The sequence below is a fragment of the Capra hircus genome, chromosome 2, assembly GCF_001704415.2.
Source record: "Capra hircus breed San Clemente chromosome 2, ASM170441v1, whole genome shotgun sequence".
Lineage (NCBI taxonomy): Eukaryota > Metazoa > Chordata > Mammalia > Artiodactyla > Bovidae > Capra > Capra hircus.
The window spans coordinates 47,951,233-47,978,729 of NC_030809.1; the positions used below are offsets into that span (position 1 = coordinate 47,951,233).

Genomic DNA, 27,497 nt, shown 5'->3' on the forward strand with positions numbered 1-27,497 from the left:
TATGGATGAATACGGGCTTTCCCAGGGGCTCAAAGGTAAAGAATCCACGTGCCTTAGGAGATTCAGGTTCAATCCCTGAGTCAGGAAGATCCCCTGAAGCAGGGCCTGGTGATCCACTCCAGTATTATTGCCTGGAGAAGCCCATGGACAGAGGAACCTGGCAGGCTACAGTCCAGAGAATCACAAAAAGACACAACTGAAGCAGCTTAGCATGCGCCCATGCATGGATGAATAAAAATTTTGTTTTTAAGGTCTCATTCTGGTTTCTTGTAAGCATCGTTACGTGTACCACTGAACCCAGTATTTTGAGTAATTAAGTAATTACCGGAAAGTAACTCAGTAGCAGGAACAAGAATTACAAAGTTCTTATTTCTAATTTCTTTGAATGCTAAAATTAATAGTCACATAGATGTGATTGGGGAAGAAATTTGCAATCATTTTTGGACTCATAGTTCTTAGATATAATGATATTTCAGGAATGTAGAAATATTGTGCGAGCTTTTTTTTTTTTTTTTTTGAGGCTGTAAGTCATCAGGTGAGGCATTCAGATGAATGAGATATATAATCACTGATTGATTGCAGCTAGTTCTGAAATGTTTCCAAGTGTGTAAAAACCACAAATTGATAAATGTCCAGGGGTGTTTTAACTTAAGTAAATTTAATGAACTATATGAATGATATAGATAAGTGTTTTATCAGAACATAAAGTTATTCTTGTTGCTGATGCAAATTAATTTTAATGTGATATTGGATAACTTGGTTAACTACCTTCTTCTAGTATAGCAGCCTAGCAATATCATGATAAACATGAAATAAATGTCCAGTTTATTGGTGAATCATTATAAAGTGAATATGACAATACACTGTTGTTTCCTTTGTTTGGATGGGAGGAGCGGATCTTAGTTTCCTGACTAGGGATCAGATCCATGCCCCCTGCATTGGGAACAAAGAGTCTTAACTACTGGACTGTCAAGGAAGTCCTGATAATATACTGCTCATCAAGTTAAAATGAGCATAAAAGAAAAATTTGGGCCTATGAAGATACCTGCTGTTCATCAGTGTAAAAGATTCAGTTCAGTTCAGTCGCTCAGTCGTGTTCGACTTTTGTGACCCTGCGAACTGCAGCATGCCAGGCCTCCCTGTCCACCACCAACTCCTGGGGCTCACCCAAACTCATGTCCATTGAGTCAGTGATGCCATCCAACCATCTCATCCTCTGTCATCCCCTTCTCCTCCTGCCCTCAATCTTTCCCAGCATCAGGGTCTTTTCAAATGAGTCAGCTCTTTGCATCATGTGGCCAAAGTATTGGAGTTTCAGCTTCAGCATCAGTCCTTCCAGTGAACACCCAGGACTGATATCCTTTAGGATGGACTGGTTGGATCTCCTTGCAGTCCAAAGGACTCTCAAGAGTCTTCTCTAATACCGCAATTCAAAAGCATCAGTTCTTAGGCACTCAGCTTTCTTTATAGTCCAACTCTTAACATCCATACATGACTACTGAAAAAACCATAGCCAAGATTAGACATGAGGAAAATCAGTCTTGTAGTGAGTATTTTTTATGTTCCTCCCATATATTGTAGAATATGCATGTTAAAACAACAAAATAAAATAAAAACTGAAATAAGCTGATTTTTTTTTTTTTTCACATTTGCCTTACTGACCTATGTTTTTAAGATTTGTGACTTTCCTTCCTTTTAGAGATGGGAAGTTGATGGTGACCTGATATTAGAATTAAAATGAAACACCACTCAAGCTGTTTCGAGAATGATTGAATTAAAAATCCACTTGATATCCTAGTCCCTTGTTTCTAATGGAACACAACAGAAATTTACAGTACTAACTCTCATATAATTCCTGTCTTCTCCTTGTCTTCCTTACTAGCTTTTATTTTTAAATGCCCTGAATAAAAATAAAACTATTTACATTTTATGGGGCTTGTATATCAGTGATTCCTAGGAAATTTCATAGTATTTATAATTAGATAATTTAGAAACTTCAGCACCTTTCTCTTAATTTTCAGAATAATACTTCCTGAATTAGATTTATTTACTTAGGTGGTTTATTTACTTATGCTAGGGGCTTAGTTCATGTACAAAAACATCTTTAAGGAGAGGAAATCACTTATTTGTGGAGGCATATCAGCATTATATTTCTTCTGTTTGTCCTATGGAGATGCAAAATTGATCTGAGCGTATCTTACTTTTCTAATAATTGTGTTGTTGTCTTTCATTCACATAAAAGAATCCCTGGGGAAAGCCACTCTTAGCTAATAATTTTAATGTAAAGGAAATTATGAAAACAAGTATATTTATTCAGGTAGTAGTCCATTAGGAGTCTGTAGGCAGCAGCTTCTGTTACTTTAGTAAGAAGTGCAGTTGGCAGAATGATAATCAGTTAAAAAAATCCTGATTGAGCCATGTTCCCTTTTTTGGTTGATATGAAAGCCATTGTTTTGCTCACCAACTGGCAGACCTTCAATTATCCTGAATTTAGAAGTTGTTTACTATACTTTGAAAGTTTAAAAATGAGCCCTCCCTGAGAAACAAAAAGCTGGGTGCTTGCCATTTTTTTTAAAAAGAAAAGTAGAATTTTAATGAAAGAAAAATCAATCCACCAATTCAATGTTGAGTTTATTTTCACAGTTTTGAAGGCTTGCTGTGTTTTAAAAATGACAGTAATCAAAGCCACCATTATTAGGCCTCCAAAGTATTTGGGCAGTATTTTGATTTAGGGTGTCAGAACTGCAAGGGGGAGACCATGAGTAAGTCTCTGGGAGTGGATGGATTCCTTGAGAAGATTTGGTTTGAGGGTTTCAACCCCTCAGGCCTTTCTCTGTGGCTTCGGCAGCTGTCTAGAATATCTTGTCTTCCTGGCTGTCTAGGGTGCTAAGAGTGTGGGGGCTCATTTCTCTATGTGTTGGGGGGTTAACAGAGAGCCAGGGGATGGGGTCTGGGTAGAAAACATCAATTAAACCTAACAGGTGAGCTAGTTCTGCCCATGGCATGGCAGAGTGGCAGGCCCCCTTCCCTTTACCCTTTCCCTCCCTTCTTCCCCCTCCCTCCTTCCATTCCCTTCTCTCCTCCTTCCATCTCCTTCCTCCCTTCCCCTCCTTCCCTTCTCCATTAGTTCATGTACAAATGCATCTTTAAGGAGAGGAAATTACTTAATTGCCCTGTCTCCCCCTTTGCCTCCTTCCTCCCTTCTCCTTTTCCATCTTTTCTTCTTCCCCCTAACCCTGTTCCGTATTCCCTTCTCCTACCCCATTTAGCTTTCTTCCTTTTTCCTCCCCTCCTTCCCCATCCATTTTCCTTCCTTCCCTCCTCCTTCCTCGCTTTTCCTTCTCACTTCCTTCTGTCCTTCCCTCTCATATCTTTGTGCCTCTGCCATCTGCCAGGAACTGTGCTATTGAGGAGCTTGCAGTCCAGTGAGGAATAGAGACCATAAGTATTTACAGGTCCAGAGGGCCTCTGGGATGCTTTGCAGCAGAGGGTGCGGGTGAGATACAGTTCCTGATATCTCTCAGATTTCGGCCACAACAAATATCAAGGATCCCACATGCCACAGATAAGGCTCTGAGCAGCCAAATGAATAAATAAGTAATCTTTTTTTTTTTTTTTTTTAAAGATGGTAAGATGGAGGCTCAAGGAAATTAAGTGACTTGCCTCAGTCACTGAGGACAGTTTCCAAGCCCAGGCGCTTTGACTATATCAGGTGACTTGCCATATTGGCCAGTGACATTTTAGGAGATTCACGTTTTTACTTAAGTAAAAACATTCTAAAAAAATGTAATGCTTACCTCTTTTATGGTAACTCACAATTCATGAATGCCAGCATATGTTTATACAGCACTTTATAATTTTCAGTGCCATTTAGCTCATGTTATTGTAATTACCATTTTGTGAGTCAGGCAGGGGATTTTTTATTGGTGGTGATTTTATTCTGGTTTTGCTTTTAAATCCCCATTTTATAGAAGAAAAAAGAGGTATCCAGAGAGGTTAAGTGAGTTGCTTATAGGTGCAGAGCTCCAGCCAACTAATGGCAGCTCCAGGACCAGACCTGGAACCTAATTCCCAGTTTGCCCTCTCTCAGATAAAGTGGCTTTCTTGTTTGTCATTCACACACTGTGTTTTAGGCATCCTCATGCTTACAGGGCTGTAGTTGGGGTTGTATGAAACAGTTAAACTGGCACTGCCCTTGCCTTCTGGCAGCAAATAATCAAAGTAAGGTAAAAAGTTTTTGGAGTTTATGCCTATACAGGAAACTGTTTTCTTCTGTTGTTAATATTACCTCTTCATCCCAGGGATGGGGGAGCCTGGTGGGCTGCTGTCTATGGGGTTGCACAGAGTCAGACATGACTGAAGTGACTTAGCAGCAGCAGCCCATGCCAAATCCTGCAAACTTAAGGAGAACTGTAACTTCATTACAATGCACTCCTAACCCTATTTTCCTTCTCACACTCCAGCACTTTCTCCTTTCTCTTTGCTTATCGTCTTTAACATTTGCTGAAGTGAAGTGAAGTGAAGTCGCTCAGTCTTGTCCGACTCTTTGCTTCCCCATGGACTACGAGGCTCCTCCCTCCATGGGATACTCCAGGCAACAGTACTAGTGAGTTGGAAAAAAGGAATCTGCGAATCTCTTGGTCTCCTCCCCTTCTTCTGAGGAGGATCAGTAGCTTGATCTTTTCAGTGCTCTAGCTTCTTATTTTTGCCAGATACCTGGGCTGTGCTTCCCAAACATGGCTTATTCCCAGCACTTACAAAGATCTACCCTGGAGCTTCTGTTCTGCAAGCCTGGGTAGGCCTACAGCTGCTCTCAGGATGAACTTGATCTTGAATGCTCTAGCTATTTGCTTAATATGACCACTCTCAATAGCGCAATCTTTACTAAACTACAAATTTCTGGGAATGGGGAGGAAAAAAAAAACCCATTTCTGGTCTTCCCCTACTCTTCAGATCATCTGTAACTGTTCAGCCCAGCTACCATGGGATAACCAGACTTCCTGTCAGGAGGAGGTGAAGTCGCTCAGTCATGTCCGACTCTTTGCGACCCCATGGACTTCTCCATCCATGGAATTCTCCAGGCAAGAATACTGGAGTGGATTGCCATTTCCTTCTCCAGGGGATCTTCCTGACCCAGGGATCGAACCCAGGTCTCCTGCACATTGTGGGCAGACGCTTTAACCTCTGAGCCACCAGGGAAGCCAATGCTGAATCTCTATCATGGTTCAGTTGCCTGTTGATTCCTATGGCGTTTTTCTGATGTGGATGAATATTTTACAGGGCTCAAATAGACCATTTTCATGATTCATCAAGTATGTTGTGACTATAGATCTACCTTCTATTCAATTCAAGAAACTGTTACCTACTGAGAACACACCTCGTATGTACTAGGTCTTTCGCTTCTTTGTTATAGCCATTCGAGTGGGAGTGCCGTATTTAAAAGTTCGGTGTACCACTTTTATGTATGACATTTCCAAAAGATGGAAATCAAGGTACCATCAGAACTTCTTTGAATATGAAATATCTGAAATCAGAAAGCCATGTACATTTTTAGATTTAACAGTAGAATATATGTGAAGATGTACTGAAAGTAAAAATTACTAAAATGTTCTTAAAGAACCCCCCAGGAATTTAAACCAAAGAAAAAACCTCGAAACTAGTTGCCATTTTGTAATCGTTATAGCCATATTTGCTTCCATGTCTTGTAGTTTCTTAACAAATTACTGTGAAATCAGGTTAGTTAGAACATGAACAAATGTAGAACATAAAATGAGTATACTTTTACCTCCCTATTATGGGGCAACATTTTCTTTGATAATCAACATGCCCTCATAATATTGCCCTTAAAATCAGATATTATGTAACCTTAAATTATAGGAAACAGAATATGCCCGAAGGACAATTCTGGAATACATAATTGGGAGCATACAGTCTATAGAATTTACAAGGGTGTTGAGCTCAGTGACATGGTACCTGGAAAACTAGGTCCTCAGTAAAACTTGTTGCAACATTTGAGCTTCTATCAGAAAAGAATACATGTAATAAATTAAGATGGGGAATATGTTCAAATGGTATTCTTTGATCTTCAGTGGATAGACTGCTTACCCCAGAGGATGCAGAAACACCGGCTAAACATAATTTATGAATAGCATCTGCTAGAATATAGCCAAACATGTTTAAAAGAATATATACATTTTCCCCTGTGTCTTTGATTATTGAAGATACTTTAGGAGGGCAAACACTAGGGAAAAATCTCTTTATGCAAATATATTTCTGAATAGAAAGGAGAAGTTTGTTTGTGTTACCTGCCAAAATTAATCATTTGATTCTGAACTCTTTCAGATAATGATTAAACTGAGAACAATAATAAGAAAATATATACCAGATGAAATAATTTTATTCAGTGGCAGAAGCTCAGAACTGATCCCAAATAATTTCTCATAACGCTTTTCTTTCTCATTTGTCTTATTCCCCATGTAATAGTTTTAAATGGCATTCTTATGAAATAAATAACTAAACACCAACCATATTTTTTTCATATCCTGACCAATATTTTGGCTGTTTTTCAGAAGAGTCGGAATTTTGAAAATTAAATAAAGGTTTCTAAAATACCAACTTCAGAAAGTTTTATTTAATTTGCGGAATAATTTTGTTCTCTCTGTCTGTTTTTTTTTTTTTCATAGGGTCTTTATTAATTTAGTCTAGTTACTTAGTGCTTATATTAAATAATCTAATAAAAGTCAGGGTTATAGCATAACGTTTCCCAAATGTGAAGCAGCATCTATTACATGAGACAAAATCTTTATGCTGCAAAATGTAGAAACCATGTATAGAATTACAAGGCACGAAATGGTACTGTATGTATGTTTTAAAGTAGAACATTTTTATAATGTAAGGGGGTAGTCAGCTCAAGAAAAGATTGTCAGACAGCTCTGTATCACTGTCGTTTGTTCAGAAAGTGCTCTAAAAATTCATATTTCAGGTTTTCAATACTAATAATATTCCTGATGATTATTTCTCTTTATACAGATAGGATTTAAGATTAAAGTGAATGTTCTAAAGAGTAAGAACCTACCTTGTTTGTTTTTGTCAATAATATTTGAATTGTTATAGGCAGAGCTTTCTCTGTGAGTATGTTTGTGTGTGTATGTATTTTTAGATAAATTCATTTAACCAGTGCAGCCTCAGTATTTATTCTCAATTGCCAAAATATCTGTTTTTGTCCTATATTTTCTTTTGTATTGTTATAAATTCAGGATTAAGTGTATTGTAGGTTCCCGGACAAGTATGTTCTGAGATTTCATAATTTTTGTAAGTTGTAATGGTACTTGAAAAATGTAAGAAATGCTGGAAGAATGCTATTTCATTTACCATTTACTTTTACCTCAATGCAAGACATCTGAAATATGGATAGTCTTTAAAATCAAAGCTGAAAGTGTAGGAGAGTTTCACTAAGTTGTACTGGGGTACTGCTAAGCTATGTATTCAAAAGGAAAATGTGTACATTTCAAAAACCATTTTTGTTTTGCCTTTTTTTCTCTTTCCTCATTGAAAAGTCATTCTTACCACAGGTTTAACAATAATAACTACAATTTAGGCCTTTATGCTGCTACAGTTTGATGATATACCGCAGTCAGGCCACAGGTTAGAAACACAGGCTGAGTTACTGTATACTGCTGGGTAGTGATTTCCTGTGAACTGATTTATGGATAAATAATTCTATGTTCTTATTATATAGGATAGACAGTTTTTAATTTCTTTAACAAAGCTTAGCTGAACAATAGAAAATTAGATGCTATAGCACAGGGACACAACCACTCTGAGGGGGATAAACAGATGCAGTCAATGTCATGAGTTCTCCTATTTTTAAAAGGGGCTTCATCAGCATTTGGTGTATTGTGGAAATAATACTGCCAACCAGAAGCCCCAGGGCTTAGTTACTCTGAGGCTGGGGTTTTGTATTGATACTCTTTTGCTGAGATCTTTTCAGAGAGTTATGAAATATGTAAACCTTAGCCTTTAGATATTAAAGCTAATGTTTCATTTTTTTCCCAGGCTGAATTTTCATTTTGTTTGAAAATTAATGGTAAAATGTACCTGGAATAAAAGAAAATTATTCATCAAGCTGTTCTATAAGAATACAGCTGATATCTTGCTGGGTTTCTGTATCTGTCTTACCGATTGATTTGTAGGCTTTATTCTTCAATACACCCAATATATATCTGTTTTATCAGCATCTATCTCTGTGCCACTGCAAACTGTGAGAATTATTCTCTTATAGGTGATCTGCTGCAGGTGTTCATGAAATAAACATTTCTTATATTTGAGGTACAGGGGGTAAAACTGTCATTTTGGTTTATTTTAAGAATGGTTTCACTTAGGTATGTGTTTAGCAATAATAAGCTACTCTACTCAACTGTGAGCTCCATAATTACAGGGATAATGTGTATTGGGTTATGTTTTCCTCTTAGTGACTTATGCTGGAGACACAAAAGAAAAATTTGTTAAATGAACGAATAACTAGTGCTTAACATAAACCCTTTTGATGTTTTATTGATTATATTGTATTATCCTCAGAAGTGATCAACTTTCTAAAAACTTGAGTCAAATATTGATTAACTCTAATGTGTATTATCACCATGCTTGTTTTCACATAGTTAAATAATACTAGTGATATGAATTATGCATTTACTGAGAAGAGTATTTGGTATCTTTAAGACAGGTTATAAACTGATAAAAATAACAAATACAAATGAACACAAGCAAGTATTGATATTTCTTTTGTGATATGTTCACTGTTTGGCAGAAACTGCATTGAGAGAGTAAAAACTGGTTTCCATTATGGCATCTTTTTAATTTTAGACAAAAATCGCTTCCATTCACAACCTAATTTTATGTCACTAATGGGAAATTTACCTGCAATTGTATTTTGTTATTTGGTCTAAAGGCATCCCATGAAGAATGGATTGGTCCTCTGCATTTTAGTGAAAGATTTGTCTAGATATAAACAATTTTCTTTATATTATGCTCAATTCAATCGTGTTAACATCTGTATAAATTTCAGCCCCCAAATAAAGGCCCATAATTTGCAACTCAAAGACCTTGAAACTGCATCTGTAATAGTCCTCAGTACCAGGCATTTTGTAAATGTGTGCAGATGATAAATTCTTTGGAAATAGGAAAGATGATGTGGGAAACAGTGGTTATGTCTGAAATGGCACTGTTGAGGGAGATGATTTTTTTCTCAGAGAAGCTGGCTTTTTAGGCCCTGACACCTGTTTCCTTATTGGTCTCATATGTTCCTTTTTTAACATTAAATGTCAAGACCGTGCCCCATGTGTAACTGTGTGGTGGGGCACAGCACACACGGGCAGAGCTGAGTGGGAAGGGAATTAGTCCTGTAGGTAGAAAACTTGTCAGATGAAGCCTAGAGCCTAGTCCTGGCCGTCATCCACTGATGTCCTAGAAGACTCACTCTTTTCTTATCTTCACCTCATTTTCAGGTGTCATGCTGACTCTGTGCTCTCCTCTGAGGATGAACTCTAATGGTTTGGGAAAAAAAAACAAAAACACTTTGTATACTGTAAAGTAATATAAAGGGATATTGTGATAAAATAAGCTCCTTCTAGGGTACACAAACCAACCAAGAGTATTTACTGTGCAGATATATAGAGAAAGGAATTGCTTCAGGCTGGATTGACCAGAGTTGGAATTATTCTTGGTACATAATTTGAAGAATGCATACAATTTCCAGAAGTGAAGGCATGGGATGAGTACTCCAGACAAAGTGAGAGTGTGATACATATTCAGAAAAGAATTGGGAATTGCCATTTATTGAGCATGTACTGTGTGCCTGGCTGGCTGTGTGTGTGTGTGTGTGTGTGTGTGTGTGTGTATGCTCAGTCACTCAGTTGTGTCCAGCTCTTTGTAGTCCCACAGACTGTAGCCTGCCAGGCTCCCCTACCCATGGAATTTTCCAGGCAAGAATACTGGAATGGAGTGCTATTTCTTACCTAGGGGATCTTCCTGACCCAGCGATCGAACTTGCATTGGCAGGCAGATTCTTTACCACTAGCGCCACCTGGATGTGTCTAGTACTATCAAATCATCATTAGTTTTCCTCATTTTTTGGACTGAGGCTTTAAAACCTACTCATGGCTTATAAGCATTAGAAAGAATTTTGTATACTTACACTGTTTATACTGAGATTTCTCCAACGCTGTGAGTCCGATATCCCCTGTGGGTACATACCCTTTCTTCTTTTTTTTCCTCCTTCCCTGTACTGAGGCATTTCTTGGGGGGTCTGTATCTCTCCTTAGAGGGAGTCAGGAAGAGGTTGTTATGGTATAATTAGATACACCTATCTGGATTATTTCAGCTCTTCCCCCCACCCCCCCACAGAATACTTCCTTCTTTTAGGCTATCTGAATTCTAGTCCAGGTTTTTAAAAAAAATTATTGGAGTATAGTTGATTTACACTGGTATTAGTTCCAGGTGTACAGCAAAGTGAGTCGATTATACATCTCCATCTATCCAGTATAGCTTCATTGTCCTCAAGTTTTGCTTTGATGGTGTTACATCTATACCCAAGAGCTTTCAAAGATCTGTCCTCTTCTCGTGTTTACTAGGCACTTAATCTGTGCCATCCGACGGCCACATTCTCATTCTCATTTTAAGCCTGGTGGCAACCCTAAAGAGCAGGCATTATTACTCTCCCCATCTTACAGACAGTGGAAACTGAGTCTTGAAGAGACTAACTAAACAACTTGCCCAGAGGCTCACAGCTGACAAGAAGAGGGGACTGGGCATGGACTCACCTCTGACCTCGGGCCTTGCTTATAACCTCTGACCCATGCAGTGTGCTGCTGAGTTGGGCCTCCAGGCCTTCCAGAGTTGGAACCAAGCTCTTTCCAGTCTTTTCTTCTGATGTGCTTCACACGTGAACCCATGTGGCTTGTAGGCTACTAAGATGAATGAGCACAGGGTATTTGAAGTGAATCTCTGATTTCCTAGTGATGTTACTCAAGGTAACCCAGCCCTGCTTAACCTCCCTGTCCTCATGAAAGGAGCTGAAAATAGCTATCTGGGGTGAAGTTCTGATGGAGAAATTGAAGAGGTTCACTTTCAGTCCATTTGATGGTACAAAAAAATGAGACACTGAGAGGTAAAGGGTTTTTGTACTGTTTTTGTTAGTTTTAAAGTAGGAGAGATCTGAACTTGTAGGTAAAAGGAAGGCGACACTGCAGGGCAAGGCTGTAAGAAATGAATAAGCAGGGGAGAGGGGCAAGAACAGGGATAAAAGGAGGGACATAATTGATGTATGCTCTTCCTTTGTGATTTAAAATAATGAGAGCCTTTTGTAGGCACTTGACTGAATTAAAGATTAAATGATATTGAAGTCATCCTTGAGTAAATATTTTTGAAATTAATTATATTTGCCTTTTAGGGAGCATTACATGCATGAGAAGACACTTCAGTTGTCTCTGACTGTGCGATGCTATGGACTGTAGCCCGCCAGACTCCTCTATCTGTGGGATTCTTGTCCATGGCAAGAATACTGTAGTGGGTTGCCACTACCTCCTCCAGGGGATCTTCCCGACCCAGAGATTGAAGCCGTGTCTCTTACATCTACTGCATTGCAGGCCGATTCTTTACCACTAGCTCCACCTGGGAAACCCTAGGAAGCATAAATGTGTCAAGATAATTACTGTAAATTGTTGGAGTTAATGATATCCAGGCTCTGTACTGGGGCTTCTCTGGGGGTTCAGATGGTAAAGAATCCACCTGCCAGTGCAGGAGACATGGGTTCCATCCGTGGGTCAGGAAGATTGTCTGGAGAAGGGAATGACAACCCACTCCAGTATTTGTGCCTGGAGAATTCCATGGACAGAGGAGCCTGGCGGGCTGCAGTCCATGGGGTCATAATGAGTTGGACATAACTGAGCAGCTGACACATACAACAGAGCTCTGTACTAAGGGCTCTATATTCAGGCTCACAATATCATGTGAGGTCAGTATTTTTATTGTTGCATTTTACAGATTAGAGGATTGAGGTACGGGGAAATGATGGAACTTGCTGTGGTTACGTGGTTAGTTGGTAGAGGAGCCAGAATATGAGCAACAGCAGTTTGGCTTGGAAGCTGGAGTTCTTTGTCATTATGGTGTCTGCTTCCCAATTTGATTTCCTCAGGCAAGGGAGGTGGGAGGCATGTTCAAGTTGGGGGGGGACATGGGTAAACCTATGGCTGATTGATATTGATGTTTGATAGAAACCAACACAGTACTATAAAGCAATTATCCTTCAATTAAAAGTTAATTAAAGAAAAAGAAAACCAATTCAATTTCCTCAATTAACACTTGATACCAGCCCAAGTAATATTTCTATTTGTTTTATACCAAGGAAGGAGAACTGTATCTCAGGAAGGTATTTCCAAAGAAGGTTAATACTTTAGACAAGACCTTGTTTGGAGGAAAGGCTTGTTAAGAAGAGTTGCTCCAAGTCCCTGCCAGGCTGGAAGAGAGCAGCCTCTGGACATGGCAGTCCTAGCACTTCTAGCATCTGCAAACTCTGGCAGGTAGTTAACCAAAGAGCATGACTTCTAGGTGCAGGTTAGTCAATATGGTGTGAAAAAGAAAAAGCACACACCACTTCCCATTGCCTGAAAATAGCGTGTGTCAACAGCTCTCTTCCAAGATGTAGAAACCAACCTGTAGCAGCTGCTCTCTGTGAAGGCATTAAGTGGTGAAGACACCTGTATGTGTCTAATTCCAGCCCAAACAAGTCTCCTTCCGGCTCATCAAGGTAGGGAGAGAATTCATCTAAATGGAGATGAATCATTTCAATAGAGTGATTGTCTATCATTTCTGGTAGAGATTCCTCCTCCTCTACTTTTGTAAAAAATTGAGGTATAATTAAACACAATAAAATGCAGGCATATTAGGTGTTCGGTTACATGGATTTTGACAATTTTTATACCCATGCAACCACCAGCCGAAACTAGAAATCCCTTTTATGTTCCTTTCCAGTCATGACTCTGCTCTCTTGAGGTCAGCACATTCTGACCTCTCTTCTCATAGAAGAGTCTTGCTTGTTCTTGTATTTTATATAAATGAAAGCATTAGGAGATATTCTGTTGTGTCTGGCTGCACTGTGGTATAAACTTGCAGCAGAACACTCCACAACAATAAAGAGGCATGAACGATGACACACCCTAGCATGAATGAATCACCTCTAGAGTTGTGCGTTAAAGTTTACAGGATTCCATGGCTTCGTGCTATCTCTGTATTCTTAGTAACCAAATGACTCACACAGTTGTCTTCTACTTGTTTAGGAGTGGCTGGCTTTGTTTTTCCTCCCTCTAATCTCTTATAATAAAATACCATCTTTAGGAGATGGTCAGGTTATACTCAGGCTTCCCAGGTGGTGTTAGTGGTAAAGAACCCACCAGCCAGTGCAGGAAATATGCAAGGGATGTGGGTTCAATCCCTGGCTCAGGAAGATCCCCTGGAGGAGGGCTCAGCAACCCACTTCAGTATTCTTGCCTGGAGAATCCCATGGACAGAGGAACCTGGTGCGCTCCAGTCCTTAGGGTTGCAAAGAGTCAGACACAACTGAAGCGACTTAGCATGCACACACAGTTTATACTCAACTTATGGGCTATCACGATAATGGATTTTTAAAGGGAATTTAAAACGGCGGAGTGGTTTTTTTTTTTTAAAGGAAATATGTTAGGTCCCACAGTATCTTTTTAGTACTTTCAGAAGTCAGGAGCAGTAGAGGAAGCAAAGGAGCAGACCGGGCCTCTGCGGATGGCTGCCCAGTGGGCGCTGGATGTTCATTTCATGACTACTCCTTGCTGTGTGCTGTGCACTTTTCATTGTCATGAGAGAGAATGTTAGGAAAACTATCCCCACAAGAAAACAGCTTTTCTTGGCAAGTGAAATATGACTTAAGGAGCCAGAACTGGAGACATACGGTACTATGAATGAGAGCTGTGTTACTTTATTGGATCTGAGTCCAGGCACTATTTATACTGCAGCATATTCAGCACCAGATTGTTAAATCTTAATACTGAAACAGTGCATCATTTTAATATTTTTGTTCTGTTTATTCCCTGTTTTCAAGCATTATGTCAAGCATTGCGCATTCATTGATTTCATCTTGGACAGGACGTGCCCTGACCAGAAAGTTCATTTCCTATTATTGGAATTTTGCCCCATAGCTATAAAGCAGCATCTTATGAAGCTTTTAAAGGTTTACTTGGGTATACAGGTGTTATCTCTCTTTGATGATAAAATATATTTTTTGAAAGAACAGTGTAACTGGAACTCACCTGTGTTGCCAAAAATAAAAATAAAAATGCTGTTCCTCGTCTATCACTGTAGCATGGCTGTGTGGGAGTGTGGCAGTTTTTGACATCTAGGGGACCTTTGGATTTTTTTGTAGCATACAAATAAAATGCTTATTTCTCTGTGTTGCTTGTGCAATGAGTTTCTCCTTATATTTTGTTATCAGTGTATGGGTGCCCTGTGCTCCAGATAAGGTCCATCTTGTGACTAGCCTAGCATTTTCACCATGCCTTGCTGAAGCTGTCCTGTGAGTCTGTCCAGGTCTGACTAGGATTTTTATTGTCTCCATTGTCTTGAGTGTTTACCATATGTAGCAGAGGGGAAGGGTACCACTGTCACTATAAAAAAAAGCTGAGGAACTATCAAAGGGGGGAAAAAAGGAAGTTGAAGGCATCTCTGCTATTTCTGATCTGTGGTCAGTCATTGTGCTATGGAACACAAGCCCTCCGCCTGGTGAAACGTGAATTTAGAAGTGAATTCTCATTGCTTCTTCAGCTCCAAATGCTATTCACACTGGGGTTCGCACCACAACCAGGATGTGACTGTGTGTGTGCTGAGCCCACACACAGGAATTTTCTTGTACAATTCAAAACTGAATCTTATATTTACTTAAGACTTGCTTTTTTTTTTTTTTTGTCTATGAAATCAGCAGTTCGGTATATTTAGCATCAGTCTTAAGTTAGACTGTGAAATAAGACTTTGGGGGAAGGAAGTGTCCGTATGGTTTTCTAAGTAATTTAAGAAACAGGAAAACATAAAAAAAACTGATTGTCCGTGATTAAACCTCATCCTTTCATTCTCATCTTCCTGTATAGTTAACTCAATTGTCAGCCGGAGAGAAATAGGCTATTGCACTGGGTTGTAAAATATCTGAGTGGGCCTTGGATGTTGGCTATTGGATGACCTTCTTAACATTGAACAAACAACGAGAGGGTTTAATAAATAGCAGCTATGTGTTTATTATGTTTTTCTTCCCTGTGCAGGAATAATCAAGCTGGGGAGGTGGAACCCTCTCCCCCTCAGTTATGTGACAGATGCACCCGACGCGACAGTGGCCGACATGCTGCAAGATGTCTATCACGTCGTGACGTTGAAAATCCAATTACAAAGGTGGGTGTCTCTGAACATCTGCCCTTCCTTACTCTCGGAGCTGCTCTGTCGATCATAGACTCGCTGCAGAGATCAGCTCATCCTGTCTTTGTTAATTTCTTGACATCAGATGAAATGAAAAGAAAAAAAAAAAAAAGAAGAGGAGGGGAAGGGGGCCCTTCACCAGGCATCTTTATAGTCCACATTCCAACTGTTTTATGTTTTGTTTTCAGAAGCAGTGAAGTGGTAACCTAGGGGGAGCTTGATAAATCATTAAAAATCTGCAGCCCGTAAAGGGGCACTTTCCAAAGCGCCTAATTTAATGAGTCCTCTGGTTAAATGCTTAGTACATAATACTTGAAGAATCAACACCTCTGCTGTTTCAGGCTTGTGTTTGAGGAGTGAGTTGGGTGCCTGGGTAGCCTACTTACCCAGAGGGCGCTGGCACTGGACTTTGCTTTCCTCTCTGGTAGCCTGCAGAAGTTCTGGGAATGGTTCCTTTTTTTCAGATACAGCACTCAAGACAAAGTATACCACCAAAGAATCAAGAGGGTCTCTGCCATACCTTGTGTTGTAAAGTACCTGCAAGTTATATCCCTTATATTGTCCTTTCCTCTCCTGCTGCTAAGTCACTTCAGTTGTGTCTGACTCTGTGCGACCCCATAGACGGCAGCCCACCTGGCTCCCTGTCCCTGGGATTCTCCAGGCAAGAACACTGGAGTGGGTTGCCATTTCCTTCTCCAATGCATGAAAGTGAAAAGTGAAAGTGAAGTTGCTCAGTCTTGTCCAACCCTCAGCGACCCCATGGACTATAGCCTACCAGATTCCTCCGTCCATGGGATTTTCTAGGCAAGAGTACTGGAGTGGGTTGCCATTGCCTTCTTAGGTTTTGAGTTTACCCCCTTTCAGAGAATTTGCACTTTAATAGGGACCTACCATTCCTGTCCTTGTCTAGGAATACTTTAATATCTTTAGTTAGTTTTTGGTTAGGTAAGTAACATCTCTAGATTGTTCTGTGAGGGTTAAGGGTGAAAGTGAAAGTAGGCCTTCAAATCTGATGAAGCTTTTGTTACGTTTAACCTTAGGAATGTCCAATAATTAAATTTAGATTGCAGAAGTTTGTAATCACACTGCCATGCCATTTTTATCAGCAGGTTGGAAAAATCATATTTTTAAAAATTGGCATTTATCTGCAAAATGACTGTTTTTCTCAGGCTAGTGTGATGGCCAACTGAAAGAGGCCACAGTGGGCTCTGCTGAGGCCCTAGAGAAGCAGTTTTACTCCCTTTCCCTCATTTCGAGCCCAGGTTCAACCCTGTTCTTTGCCGCTTCTCCCTATGCTTTACAGAACGGGGGGTGACTGCTGTACTCTGCACTATTAGGGTGTGCATGTCATTCATTCTTCCTCTGTTTTCCAGTTGTTCGAAGTTGGAAGACTTGCCTGCAGAGCAGTGGAACCATGCCACGGTCCGCAATGCCTTAAAGGAATTGCTTAAAGAGATGAACCAGAGCACATTAGCCAAAGAATGCCCTCTCTCCCAGGTCAGTGTCTTCAGCACAAATGAAGCAGCCATGGGTGTGCTGTCTAGCAGGAGGGGCACTCCCGCTCAGACAGTTGTCTTTATATTCACACTACATCGTGTTGTTCAGTCGCCCAGTCGTGTCCAGCTCTTTGTGATCCCATGGACTACAGCATGCCAGGCCTCCCTGTCCCTCACTATCTCCCAGAGTTTGTCCAAGTTCATGTTCATAGCATCCATCCTTCTCATCCTCTGATGCCCTCTGATGTCCAGCCTTCTCATCCTCTGATGCCCTCTGATGTCCAGCCTTCTCATCCTCTGATGCCCTCTTCTTCTTCTGCCCTCAGTCTTTCCCAGCATCAGGAACTTTTGTAATGAGTCCCTGGTGGCTCAGCTGGTAAAGAATCCGCCTGCAATGCAGGAGACCCCAGTTTGATTTCTGAGTCAGGAAGTTCCCCTGGAGAAGGGATGGGCTATCCATTCCAGTATTCTTGGGCTTCCCTGGTGGCTCAGACAGTAAAAAATCTGCCTGCAATGCAGGAGACCTGGGTTTGATCCCTGGGTTGGGAAGATCCCTTAGAAGGTGACACTACATCTTAGGTGGGCAAAAATATGGAGACTGTGATGCTTTTTGTTGTAGAGGAGAACTTACACTTACTAGAGCTCTGATGTAGGAGGAGTCACATTAAAACATTTTACACTCATTCTTTAACTTCTCATACATGTCATAGGAGGTGTGTATCAATATTTCTATTTTATAGGTCAAGAAAACAAGGCTCAGAGGCCCTTTACCTGCATAACCTTACTCAGCTGGTTAATTGCAACTCCAGTTGAGACCTCCCTTGCCAAAGTGCAGGCTCCAAGTTGCATTTCTTGGTCAATGAAATGGGTCAGTCATGCCAAATACATCTTAATTTGTTTATATTTGTTTATTGAGCCTTTTCTGGGTCTAGCAGAGAGAGATGATCTTTGCATCATATATGTTCTATAGAGATTTTGTGGTGAGTTCAGCATGTAAAAATGCACTGTGAGAAAAAGTGGTACTCTTTCTTTAACTGATCATAAGCTATGCTACTGCTGCTGCTGCTGCTGCTGCTAAGTTGCTTCAGTCATGCTGACTCTGTGCGACCCCATAGACGGCAGCCCACCAGGCTCCCCTGTCTCTGGGATTCTCCAGGCAAGAACACTGGAGTGGGTTGTCATTTCCTTCTCCAGTGCATGAAAGTGAAAAGTGAAAGTGAAGTCGCTCAGTAAGTGTCTGATTCTTCGTGAACCCATGGACTGCAGCCTACCAGGCTCCTCCGTCCATGTGATTTTCCAGGCAAGAGTACTGGAGTGGGGTGCCATTGCCTTCTCCAGATCATAAGCTATAACAAGTCACAAAAGTAAGAGATCGAGAGGATGAAAAGGAGGAATGCAGAGAAAGGGCTTCTGTTACTGTTTGTGTTTATGGGTGAGGGCACCACTTTTTCTAATGATAAGATGTTTTGGTGGCTATAGGTAGTGGCTTAGAACAGCTGTGAAGTGAACTCAGGTTGACATTATTTAAAGCTATGAATGGAAATCCATTTTCTGGTGTGAGTTGCTATACTTGATTTAAGACAGTAGGCTGACTGCATGTCTGTCAAGTTCAAGGGACGATAACAAGAACCATGGAAACTTGATATGTACTGAGCTATGTTCTAGGATAACAGTCTTTGGGGGAAGTAGGAAGCCTAGTGGTTAAGAATCTGCATTGAGAATCAGTCAGATCTGGCTTCAGGTCTTGGCTTACAAGCCTCTGTGATCTTATCTATTTCTTTGTAAGTAAAACCAGGAGAGTAATAGTTCTAAGTCATATAATGAGGAGTAATGAGATAAATCACATAAATTCTTGGCCTAGTACTGGCATACAATGATACTCCATAAATAGTACCAGCTGTTATTATTGAGACATGATATTGTTGGTGTGAATTGAATATTTTTTATATGTGTCTTGGAGAGTGTTTTGGAATAGATCCTCTGAGACAAAGCCTACTATTAATATCTTTGATTCCAAAAAAATCAAGCCAGCATGCACCTGAGTGATTGGTAGATGGAAAGGGACACTAGTGTTTCTTGACCATCAATCATGTCCCTGCTTCTGTGCTTACAGCTTTCGTAGGCCATTTCAATACCCCCCTGTTGGTATGTTTTACCTAACTCTTTGTGACCTTTTGGAGTCACACTAGGTTCCTCTGTCTATGGGATTTTTCAGGCAACAATACTGGAGTGGGTTGCTGTTTCCTCCTCCAGAGGATGTACATAGAATTAAAGCTTGTTGCTAGAATTTTTATTTATTCCAATGTGATTACTTACGAAGTTCTAAAATATATATATTTTGAATTATTCTGATCACATATAGGGACTGGATAAAGAACAATTTAGAAAAACAATTCAGTCGTTTGTCTTAAATTTTACAGTTAGTCACAGTTAATTTTCTCTTGGATTTACTTGAAAGTCAAATTGGGCTTTGCCTGGAAGTAGACAAGCTCCTAACTTAATATCACCAATTTGGAATTTTATCCAGGGTTTTTGAGGCCTGCAGGAATTTGGTCAGTGTTGATCTGTTGTGATTATTTGGTTTGGTTATAGCTGTAAGATGTGACTAGAGAGACAGCCTGCATGGAAGGAACCCACATGAGGAGCGGAGAGCCCTGAGCTCTACTCTTTTTCTCTCTCTCTTTTTCCTGGCTGAGCCGTGTGGCTTGTGGGATTGAACCTGGGCCCTGGGCAGTGAAAGGACCATGTCCTAACTATTGGACTACCAGGGAACTCTTGAACCTCAGTTCTTTTGTGATCTGGGGCAAGCCTGTCCACTCTCAGAGCCTCATTAAGCTCGTCTGTAAACTGGGCATGATTGTGTCCACGTGTGTCATGTAATTTGCAGGGTTGTCTTGAGCTTTGAAGGAGAACATCTTTACCCTTGCTGTAAAAGTGCTTTTGCTCCCCCATTTTCTCTTCGCATCGCTTGCCCACCGAGTTGCCCAACCTCAAAAGTGTCTTTTCTGTCACTATGATAGTAGATACTATGGGTTCTACCACCTCCATATTAAAATCTTCCTCCTTTGTGCCATTGCCTTGTTTAGACTTTCATCACCTCTCTTGTGAAACCTTTTCAGTCATCCTGCGTCATAATCTTTCTTCTGGCACCTGCTTCTCCAACACTGACATTGTATCATTTCCTTGCCTATAAGCCTCCGGCGGCTCCCCCTGCTCAGCCTGTAGGGAGAGCAGACTGAATAGCCTGTGTATACTGTGAAGATGACAGACACTAGCCTGATTTCTTTCCTCACCTTCCTCCCTCTACCTGCATCTGCTCAGTGCTCCAAATGTATGCAGCTGAAACATTTACCATTGCTCAGACTCCACCAAAATGTTCCCAAGGGTGGGAACAATCTAACTACTACCGTTAGCAGTTCCTCTACTCCATGCACCTGTGTTTTTGATATTTTTGAAATTTCCGTAGAAACCTCTTTACCTGTTCAATGACTAACCTCCCCTGTCTGCATGAGACTAGTCCTCAAGGGAGCTGTGCCACGTTAATCTCTGGCTTTGGTGGCCCCTGTGCACAATGCTGGTGACCTTGGAGTCCTTCGGTGTGGCGCTGCTTTGCTTTTGCTGTGTGATTTCTCTTGGCTAGCATGCCCTACTCTCTTCTGCTTGATAAAATCCTTCAAATATCAGCTGGGAAGTCACTTCTGGTGAAGAACCCTGACCTTCTGATTAAAGTAGTTGCTTCTGCTTTTAGTAACCTTTTGGACACACCCCTGTCAGAGCACTTATCACAACCTGCTGTCAATGTTATCTGCCAGTTCTCATCACTTAATGGACTGCCTCACAATAGCAGAAGCCATCTCTTATCTTTTATCTCAGAGTTCTCAGCATTCAGCACAAAGAGTATCTTGAATGTAGTTGTTACTGTAATGCATGAGTTTTAAACTTTGGCCCAACTAAGCTTTTGGGTTGGATATTCTTTGTGATTGGGGAATGACATGTGATCCGGTGTATTATAGGATGTTTAGAAACATCCTTGACCTCTACCTACTAGATGCCAGTAGCATTCCCCACCCAACTCGGTGCCAGCCAAAATGTCTCGACATTGCCAAATGTCCTTTGAAGGGAGGAAAATGATTCTTGGTTGAGAGCCACTGTTCTAAGGTGTTTAATTAATTTAATAATTAAAATGTTTAAAAAAGTTTTGTAAAATATAAAGTTTTATTATTTTTACAGTGGTTTTGGCAGCTCTAAAATGTTTGGAATGAGAAACAATGAATATAGTACTTTGGTGGTTGATGCCCCCAGAACATTTTCAATCAAACGGAGGCTCTTTTCTATTGCTTAGATATGGGGGATATTTGATTTAGGCTTCTGGTATGTTGTGTGATTTTGGAAAACATCACTGGAGTAGTCCTTCTCAGCCAACAAGGGCACATAGTATACGTGTCTACATTAATCCTATGGCTGTTACTCTGAAACATTCCGGATTATTCACTTAAATTGCATAGCTGGATTGAATTTCAGTGTGGAGATAAGCTCACTCATTTTTTTGGTGGTTACCATAGAATAGATGAATATATTTTTATTCAACCTGTGTAGTGTTAAAAAGAATGAATTTTTGTTTATAGAAGGTGAAACAGTAATTTAAAAATGTATTTTACCAGCTTGAATGGAGTCCCAGTTGACTCAGGTACTTTACAAAGGATTGGGGGTATAGGGGTGAAGATGAAAGAAACGAAACTTTCAGCCTAGGAAGAAGAGAGTGGAGCATCCAATAGTACTTCACAGGAGAACGGTAGATTATTGGGCTATTTAAAATATTCTCAGTTCATGAGTAAAAGACTGGTTTTGAAATAATTCTCCCTTATTACCCCCACGTCAATCCATTTTAGGTATTTCCTCACTTAAGTTTGGCAGTTGCATAAAAGAATAATTCAGTGGCTAGTATATGTTTTCTTGAATATCCCAGTGGTCTACATTTCAAAAGAGCAGGCTTGAGGGCAGAAGGAAAGAGTGGAAAAGTCCATAAAAGGGCAACAATTGCAGGCTGAGGCATATATATTTAAAGACAGGGAAGTCATGATTTAGCTGTTTGTTCTCTGTCTGGCCAGATGCTTAGAAAGTATAGGTTATGTTTGTGTGTCTGTGTATTTATTTTTGATTTCACCTTTCAAAATATGTTTAAGTGCTGACAGCTTCTTCCTTTTCCTCTGATGTCCTCCTGAGTCACCACTTCCAGCCTCTTCCATCAGCCCCATTGTCTGTCCCAAGCATCCTAATTTACTGTACCTTAGGCCTAGGTCTTCCTCATTAAATGGTCTCTAACTATTCCAATTTGAAAACATTATGAACATGTCTTTCTGTGGCTTACTAATTTTTTACTCAAGGAAAAGTTAAAAGACAAAACCCCAGATCCTTAGGGTTTTAAACAGTACCCACCTTAACTATCTCATAGGTTATTAAGATGATCAAATGGAAGGACAGTTTGCAGATGCCCCCTCCTCCCTTCCTAACATTATCTCTGCAACACTACACATGCTTAAAACTTTTTTCGTGTATGTGGTAAAAAATATATAGCACGAAGTTTATCATTTTAATAATTTTTAAATTTATAATTTTATAATCCAGTATCATTGACTACATTTACAGGTCGTACAATCATAACCCCCCACCCCCATCTATTTTCCAAACTTTTTATCGCTCCAGATGAAAGTTCTATAAATATTAAACAATAATTGCCTATTCTTCTCTCTTCCAACAGCCCCTGGTTACCTCTGTTATATTTTCTGTCCCTATGAATTTACTTATTCTAGATGTCTCATAAAAGTAGAATCATAGAATATTTGTCCTTTTGTCTTGGCTTGTTTAACTTAGCATATAGATATATTTTTAAAGCAGCTTTGCCCCATGCCCCTATTTGAGGTTTTATTGCCAACTATTTGAGGAACAAGATGACTGGTAGAAGTTACTAAACTGTGAAAATGTTATAGTATCATGGTGGTGTTTATGTAGTCTTTTAGAGACGTAGATTGTAGGATAATGATTTGTGTCATTTTGAGCAAGTCTTGCCCATTTGAGGGGTCAGTAAAGGACCAACCTAAATTGCAATATGCCAAAATAATCAGACAATGAAATCAAATAGCCAAATGGGTCAGTAGAAAATAGCAGATTGATCATGCCCTCATCTATAGACTAGTGACTGATCAAATGCCTGGATTGGTATTGTCTTAACTGTCCGTTTCATTTAATCTTAAATTCATGCATGTCCTGTGTTAACCAGGTGTTGACTGTCCCTTTCAGTTATTATCATGCAAGGTTGTATTAGTTCATGTGCAACCTCATGAATCTTGTTGATGGGGACACACAAATGACAACTTCAAAGTAATTCCCAGCGGGTGACTGGGATGATGTCTGAGAAATGACTGCATGGAGGGAAGAAAGCTGACATTCACTGGCTCCATATCCTGTGTGTTAGGCCTTCTGCACAGATCTTCTCTCTGAATCCTTCCAGCCTCAGAGGCTAGTATCCATATTTCATTCTCACAGATGAGGGTGCCCCTGTCAGACAAGCAAGCCCTTCCATAGTCTTCTAGGTGAGGAGTTCTTGAATTGACTCATGTCAGACTCCACAGCCCAGGGGAAGTATTTCTATCAACTAGAATGGCAGGAAGTTTCCATTCTGATAGTATAACTCAGAAATGGTGATGGAAAAGGATGTTAGAAGGCTGACAAAAGTGAAAGTGAAGTAGCTCAGTCGTGTCCGACCCTTTGCAACCCCATGGACTGTACAGCCTTCTAGGCTCCTCCGTCCATGGAGTTTTCCAGGCAAGAGTATTGGAGTGGTTTGCCATTTCCTTCTCCAAGAGATCTTCCCCACCCAGGGATCGAACCTGGGTCTCCCGCCTCACAGGCAGACAGACGCTTTACCGTCTGAGCCACCAGGGAAGCTTTTAGAAGGCTGACAAATAACATTAATTTTTCATGATAAAGTAATTCCTCCAAGTCATTTTTTCCCTATACTGTACCTTCCTGGTGGCTCAGACAGTAAAGAATCTACCTGTAGTACAGGAGACCTGGGTTCAATCCTGTGGTCAGAAAGATCCCCTGGAGAAGCGAATGGCAACCCATTCTAGCATTCTTGCCTGGAAAATCCCATGGACAGAGGAGCCTGGTGGGCTACAGTCCATCAGATCGCAAAAAGTTGGACATGACTGAGTGTCTAACAGTTTCACTTCATATCCTTAGTTGAAGTATTATTATGATCTCATGTTTAATAGTTATTTAGCATATCACAAAACATAATGACCAGGCTAAAAACAAGCAAAGAATGCATATGCCATTCATTGCCTGCATCGTGCTCTTTCCTCTATGCTAAGGTAGAAAGGATGGCCCTGAGATGCCAGCCTCCCCCCCACTTCTTGCTCTGACGTGGCATGCGTTCTCACCAGTGGAACATGTAACCATTCACTTTGGTTTTAAAATGTTCTTTTTAACAATAAGTGTGTTATATATCTGCAGCTTAGCTACTCTTAGTATAACGTTGCTGTTCAAACTAATCTCACTAAGCCAAAGGGAAAGTGGTGAAAAATACCCAATTATTTTATCTTTCTTTTTTGGGAAGGAGGAAAAGGCAATGCTCAGATCTCTGTCTTTCCCAGTATATGTACAAATCATCTTAACCTGTGTTTGCTGTTTTGCTTTTCCTATTAAGTTTTAAATTACCTTTAAGTCCCTTAACTTCCTCTGATTCTTAATTCCTTAGTTAGCTCATAAAAAGGCCTGAAACTTTTTGTTTCATTTTTGTCACCTTGTTTCTTGCTTTGTCTAAAGAATTGGTTGCAGTATCCACTTTGGGCTTGTGTTCACTGATGGAGATGGTGGTGAAGATTTCCCAAGAAATAGTGTGGCCTAGTGGTAGTGTCTCTTTGTGCTGTTCCCTGCTGCTATTTGACTTTGAACAAGCTGCTTCTTTATTCTGAGTTTCTGAGTCTTTAGTCTGAAAAATGGAACCATACTTAAAATGATAGGTGACATCTCTTTTCTGGGATAGTAAAAAACAAACAAGTGAGTTTAAAATTTGTCTCAGGAAGCTAAAAGAAAATTTGTTTTTCTTAGTTGTATAATTTCTACTTAGCTATAATAAGCATTAATAATAATACCATAATGTTCTCTTGCAGTTGTCTTAGAGCAATTTCAAATTAGTTAGTAAACTTTGCAGTAAGTAATTCTGGTATATTTTGAGTTCTCTTATTTTATTAAAAAACGACTTCCAAATATAAGTGGCAGAAGTGTCAGAGTGGTTGCAAATAAGGGATTTTAATCCCTCATCTATGTTCTTTATATTTAAAATTTCACGATTGGTTACAAAGAAGCCCACAACTTTCAAAAATTTTTCTGTAGTTAGGAAGATGTGTTAAACCTTCCTATTTATTTCAGTGCATGATATTTTTCATAAATAGCTTTGTCTACAATCACTGTCTATATGTTGTTTATGGTTGTGAGTAAGTATCTGAGGGGGTTGCCTCAGTTGCCCATCACACAAGTCTTCCTCCTTTCTTTCTCACAATCCCCCACTATGCAAAGTGAAGCATGTTTATTAAATGCAAAGTCAGTTTATTATTAGTCATTTAATATTGAGTGAGTGAGTGAAATCGCTCAGTCGTGTCTGACTCTTTGTGACCGCATGGACTGTAGCCCCCCAGACTCCTCTGTCCATGGGATTCTCCAGGCAAGAATACTGGAATGTGTTGCCATTTCCTTCTCCAGGACATTTAATATTAGTCTATTTAATTATATCCTATTTACATATATTTAATTATATTTTGATTTTAGTTGCTAAGTCACATTCTACTCTCTGCGACACCATGGACTGTAACCTACCATGCTTCTCTGTCCATGGGATTTCCCAAGCAAGAATACTGGAGTGGGTTGCTGTTTCTTTTGCCAGGAAATGTTCCCAACCCAGGGACTGAGCCTGGGTCTCGTGAATTGCAGGTAGTCTCCTGCACTGCAGGCAGTTTTCTTTACCAACTGAGTTACTAGGAAAGCCCTCTATTTAATTATAATATAAATATTAATATTTAATAAAACATAGTCCCTTAGTTTGTGTTAAAAATAACAGCACACATATCTTTGGGTTATTCATATCAGTATCACTTTATGTTAACATAAATACTCAGAAGTTGGTTGTATTCTGGATTGAAAAAGTAGACTCAGATCTTGTTCATTTGTCAAAAAAAATGTGGGTATTCTAAAAGTCCAATTGTATGGTTGCTCTCAAATGATTGGAAAACATAAAAGAGCAATGTAGACTACAAAATTATATACATATTTTTAAAAGCAGTGAATGGAAATTAGATGTTTTTTGGCAGGGTGGTAGGTGGGAGAGATTTTAATCATTACTCATCCCATTTTGCAGCAACTGTATCTCATCAGGTCCAAGATGCTGTTGATTGTAAGATGCATCTCAATTTTAGTGATATTAAAGTAGCGTCATCCCTTGGTATCCTAGGACCCCCTTGCAGATAGCCAGGTTCTCAGATCTTTAAATAACGTGTATAAAATAATGTAGTATTTGCATATACCCAGCGCACATGCTCCTATGTACTTTAAGTCATCTCTAGATTAAATGCTGTGTTCATAGTTGCACACTGCATGTGCTGCAGTATGCACAGGAAATTCAAGTTTTGCTTTTTGGAACATTCTGGAATTTTTTTCCCAATATTTTCAATCTGTAGTATGGATGCCTGGATGCAGAACCCATGGATACCGGGGCATGACTGTATGATGAAATGGGGTAAATAAAAATTCTTTGTGCCCCAGGGCTGCTGGAGAACACTCTTCCTTGTAAAGTAAAAGTCATCATGTGCTTGCTCTACATTATCCCCTTTCAATTTTGTTTATAATAAATTGTTTTGATGTTTTAAATATAAATTGACACCAGTAAACATTAAGATGACCTTGTAGTATGTGTCTAGAGTATTCCAGTGAGGTTTAGTGATTCAGACAAAGGCAATGAGAATATAGCAGTCTAATTTAGGGTTATAGAATGATTATAAGAAACTGGACTAATAAGACATAACATGATCTTTCATCTACAATATTCCCAAGAAATACCTCTTCTATTTTTAAAGCTTTCTCGGGTTGAATTATAAAGATTTGTATCAGTAGAGCTACTTTAAGTGTCAACTAAATGTAAAGAACTGCACAGAATTAATATGAATAAAAGGTGCCACAAATTTGAAGAGACTTTTCTGGTGACTAAAGTTTCTCATTATATAGGAAATTGTTTTTATTTACTACCCAGTTCCTTTACTCAGTTCCTAGCGTAAACCTATTTTTTGTTCTGTGGTTTGTAGAGCTGGAAACTCAAAATGATACAGGGAAGAGAACAAGCCTGACTGAATCTCAGGGTAGCCAAAAAAAAAAGGATTTTTTTTCCTATCATCTTTTAATTATTATTATTATTTTAGTATATGTTTCAGATGTGCAGAATTTACTGTTTGACATCTGTGTACTCTA

At 39.7% G+C, this 27,497-nt stretch overlaps 1 protein-coding gene across 2 annotated transcripts in view; it reads left to right on the plus strand.

Moving 5' to 3' along the window:
• SATB2 (SATB homeobox 2) overlaps window positions 1-27,497 on the plus strand; it is a 202,986-nt gene that overhangs the window by 67,319 nt on the left and 108,170 nt on the right. For both annotated transcript variants that reach the window (XM_018061228.1, XM_018061225.1), the window contains exons 4-5: window positions 15,333-15,459; window positions 16,857-16,980. In XM_018061228.1, coding sequence (XP_017916717.1) covers window positions 15,333-15,459; window positions 16,857-16,980 — 251 coding nt within the window. The remainder of the gene's footprint in view (window positions 1-15,332; window positions 15,460-16,856; window positions 16,981-27,497) is intronic.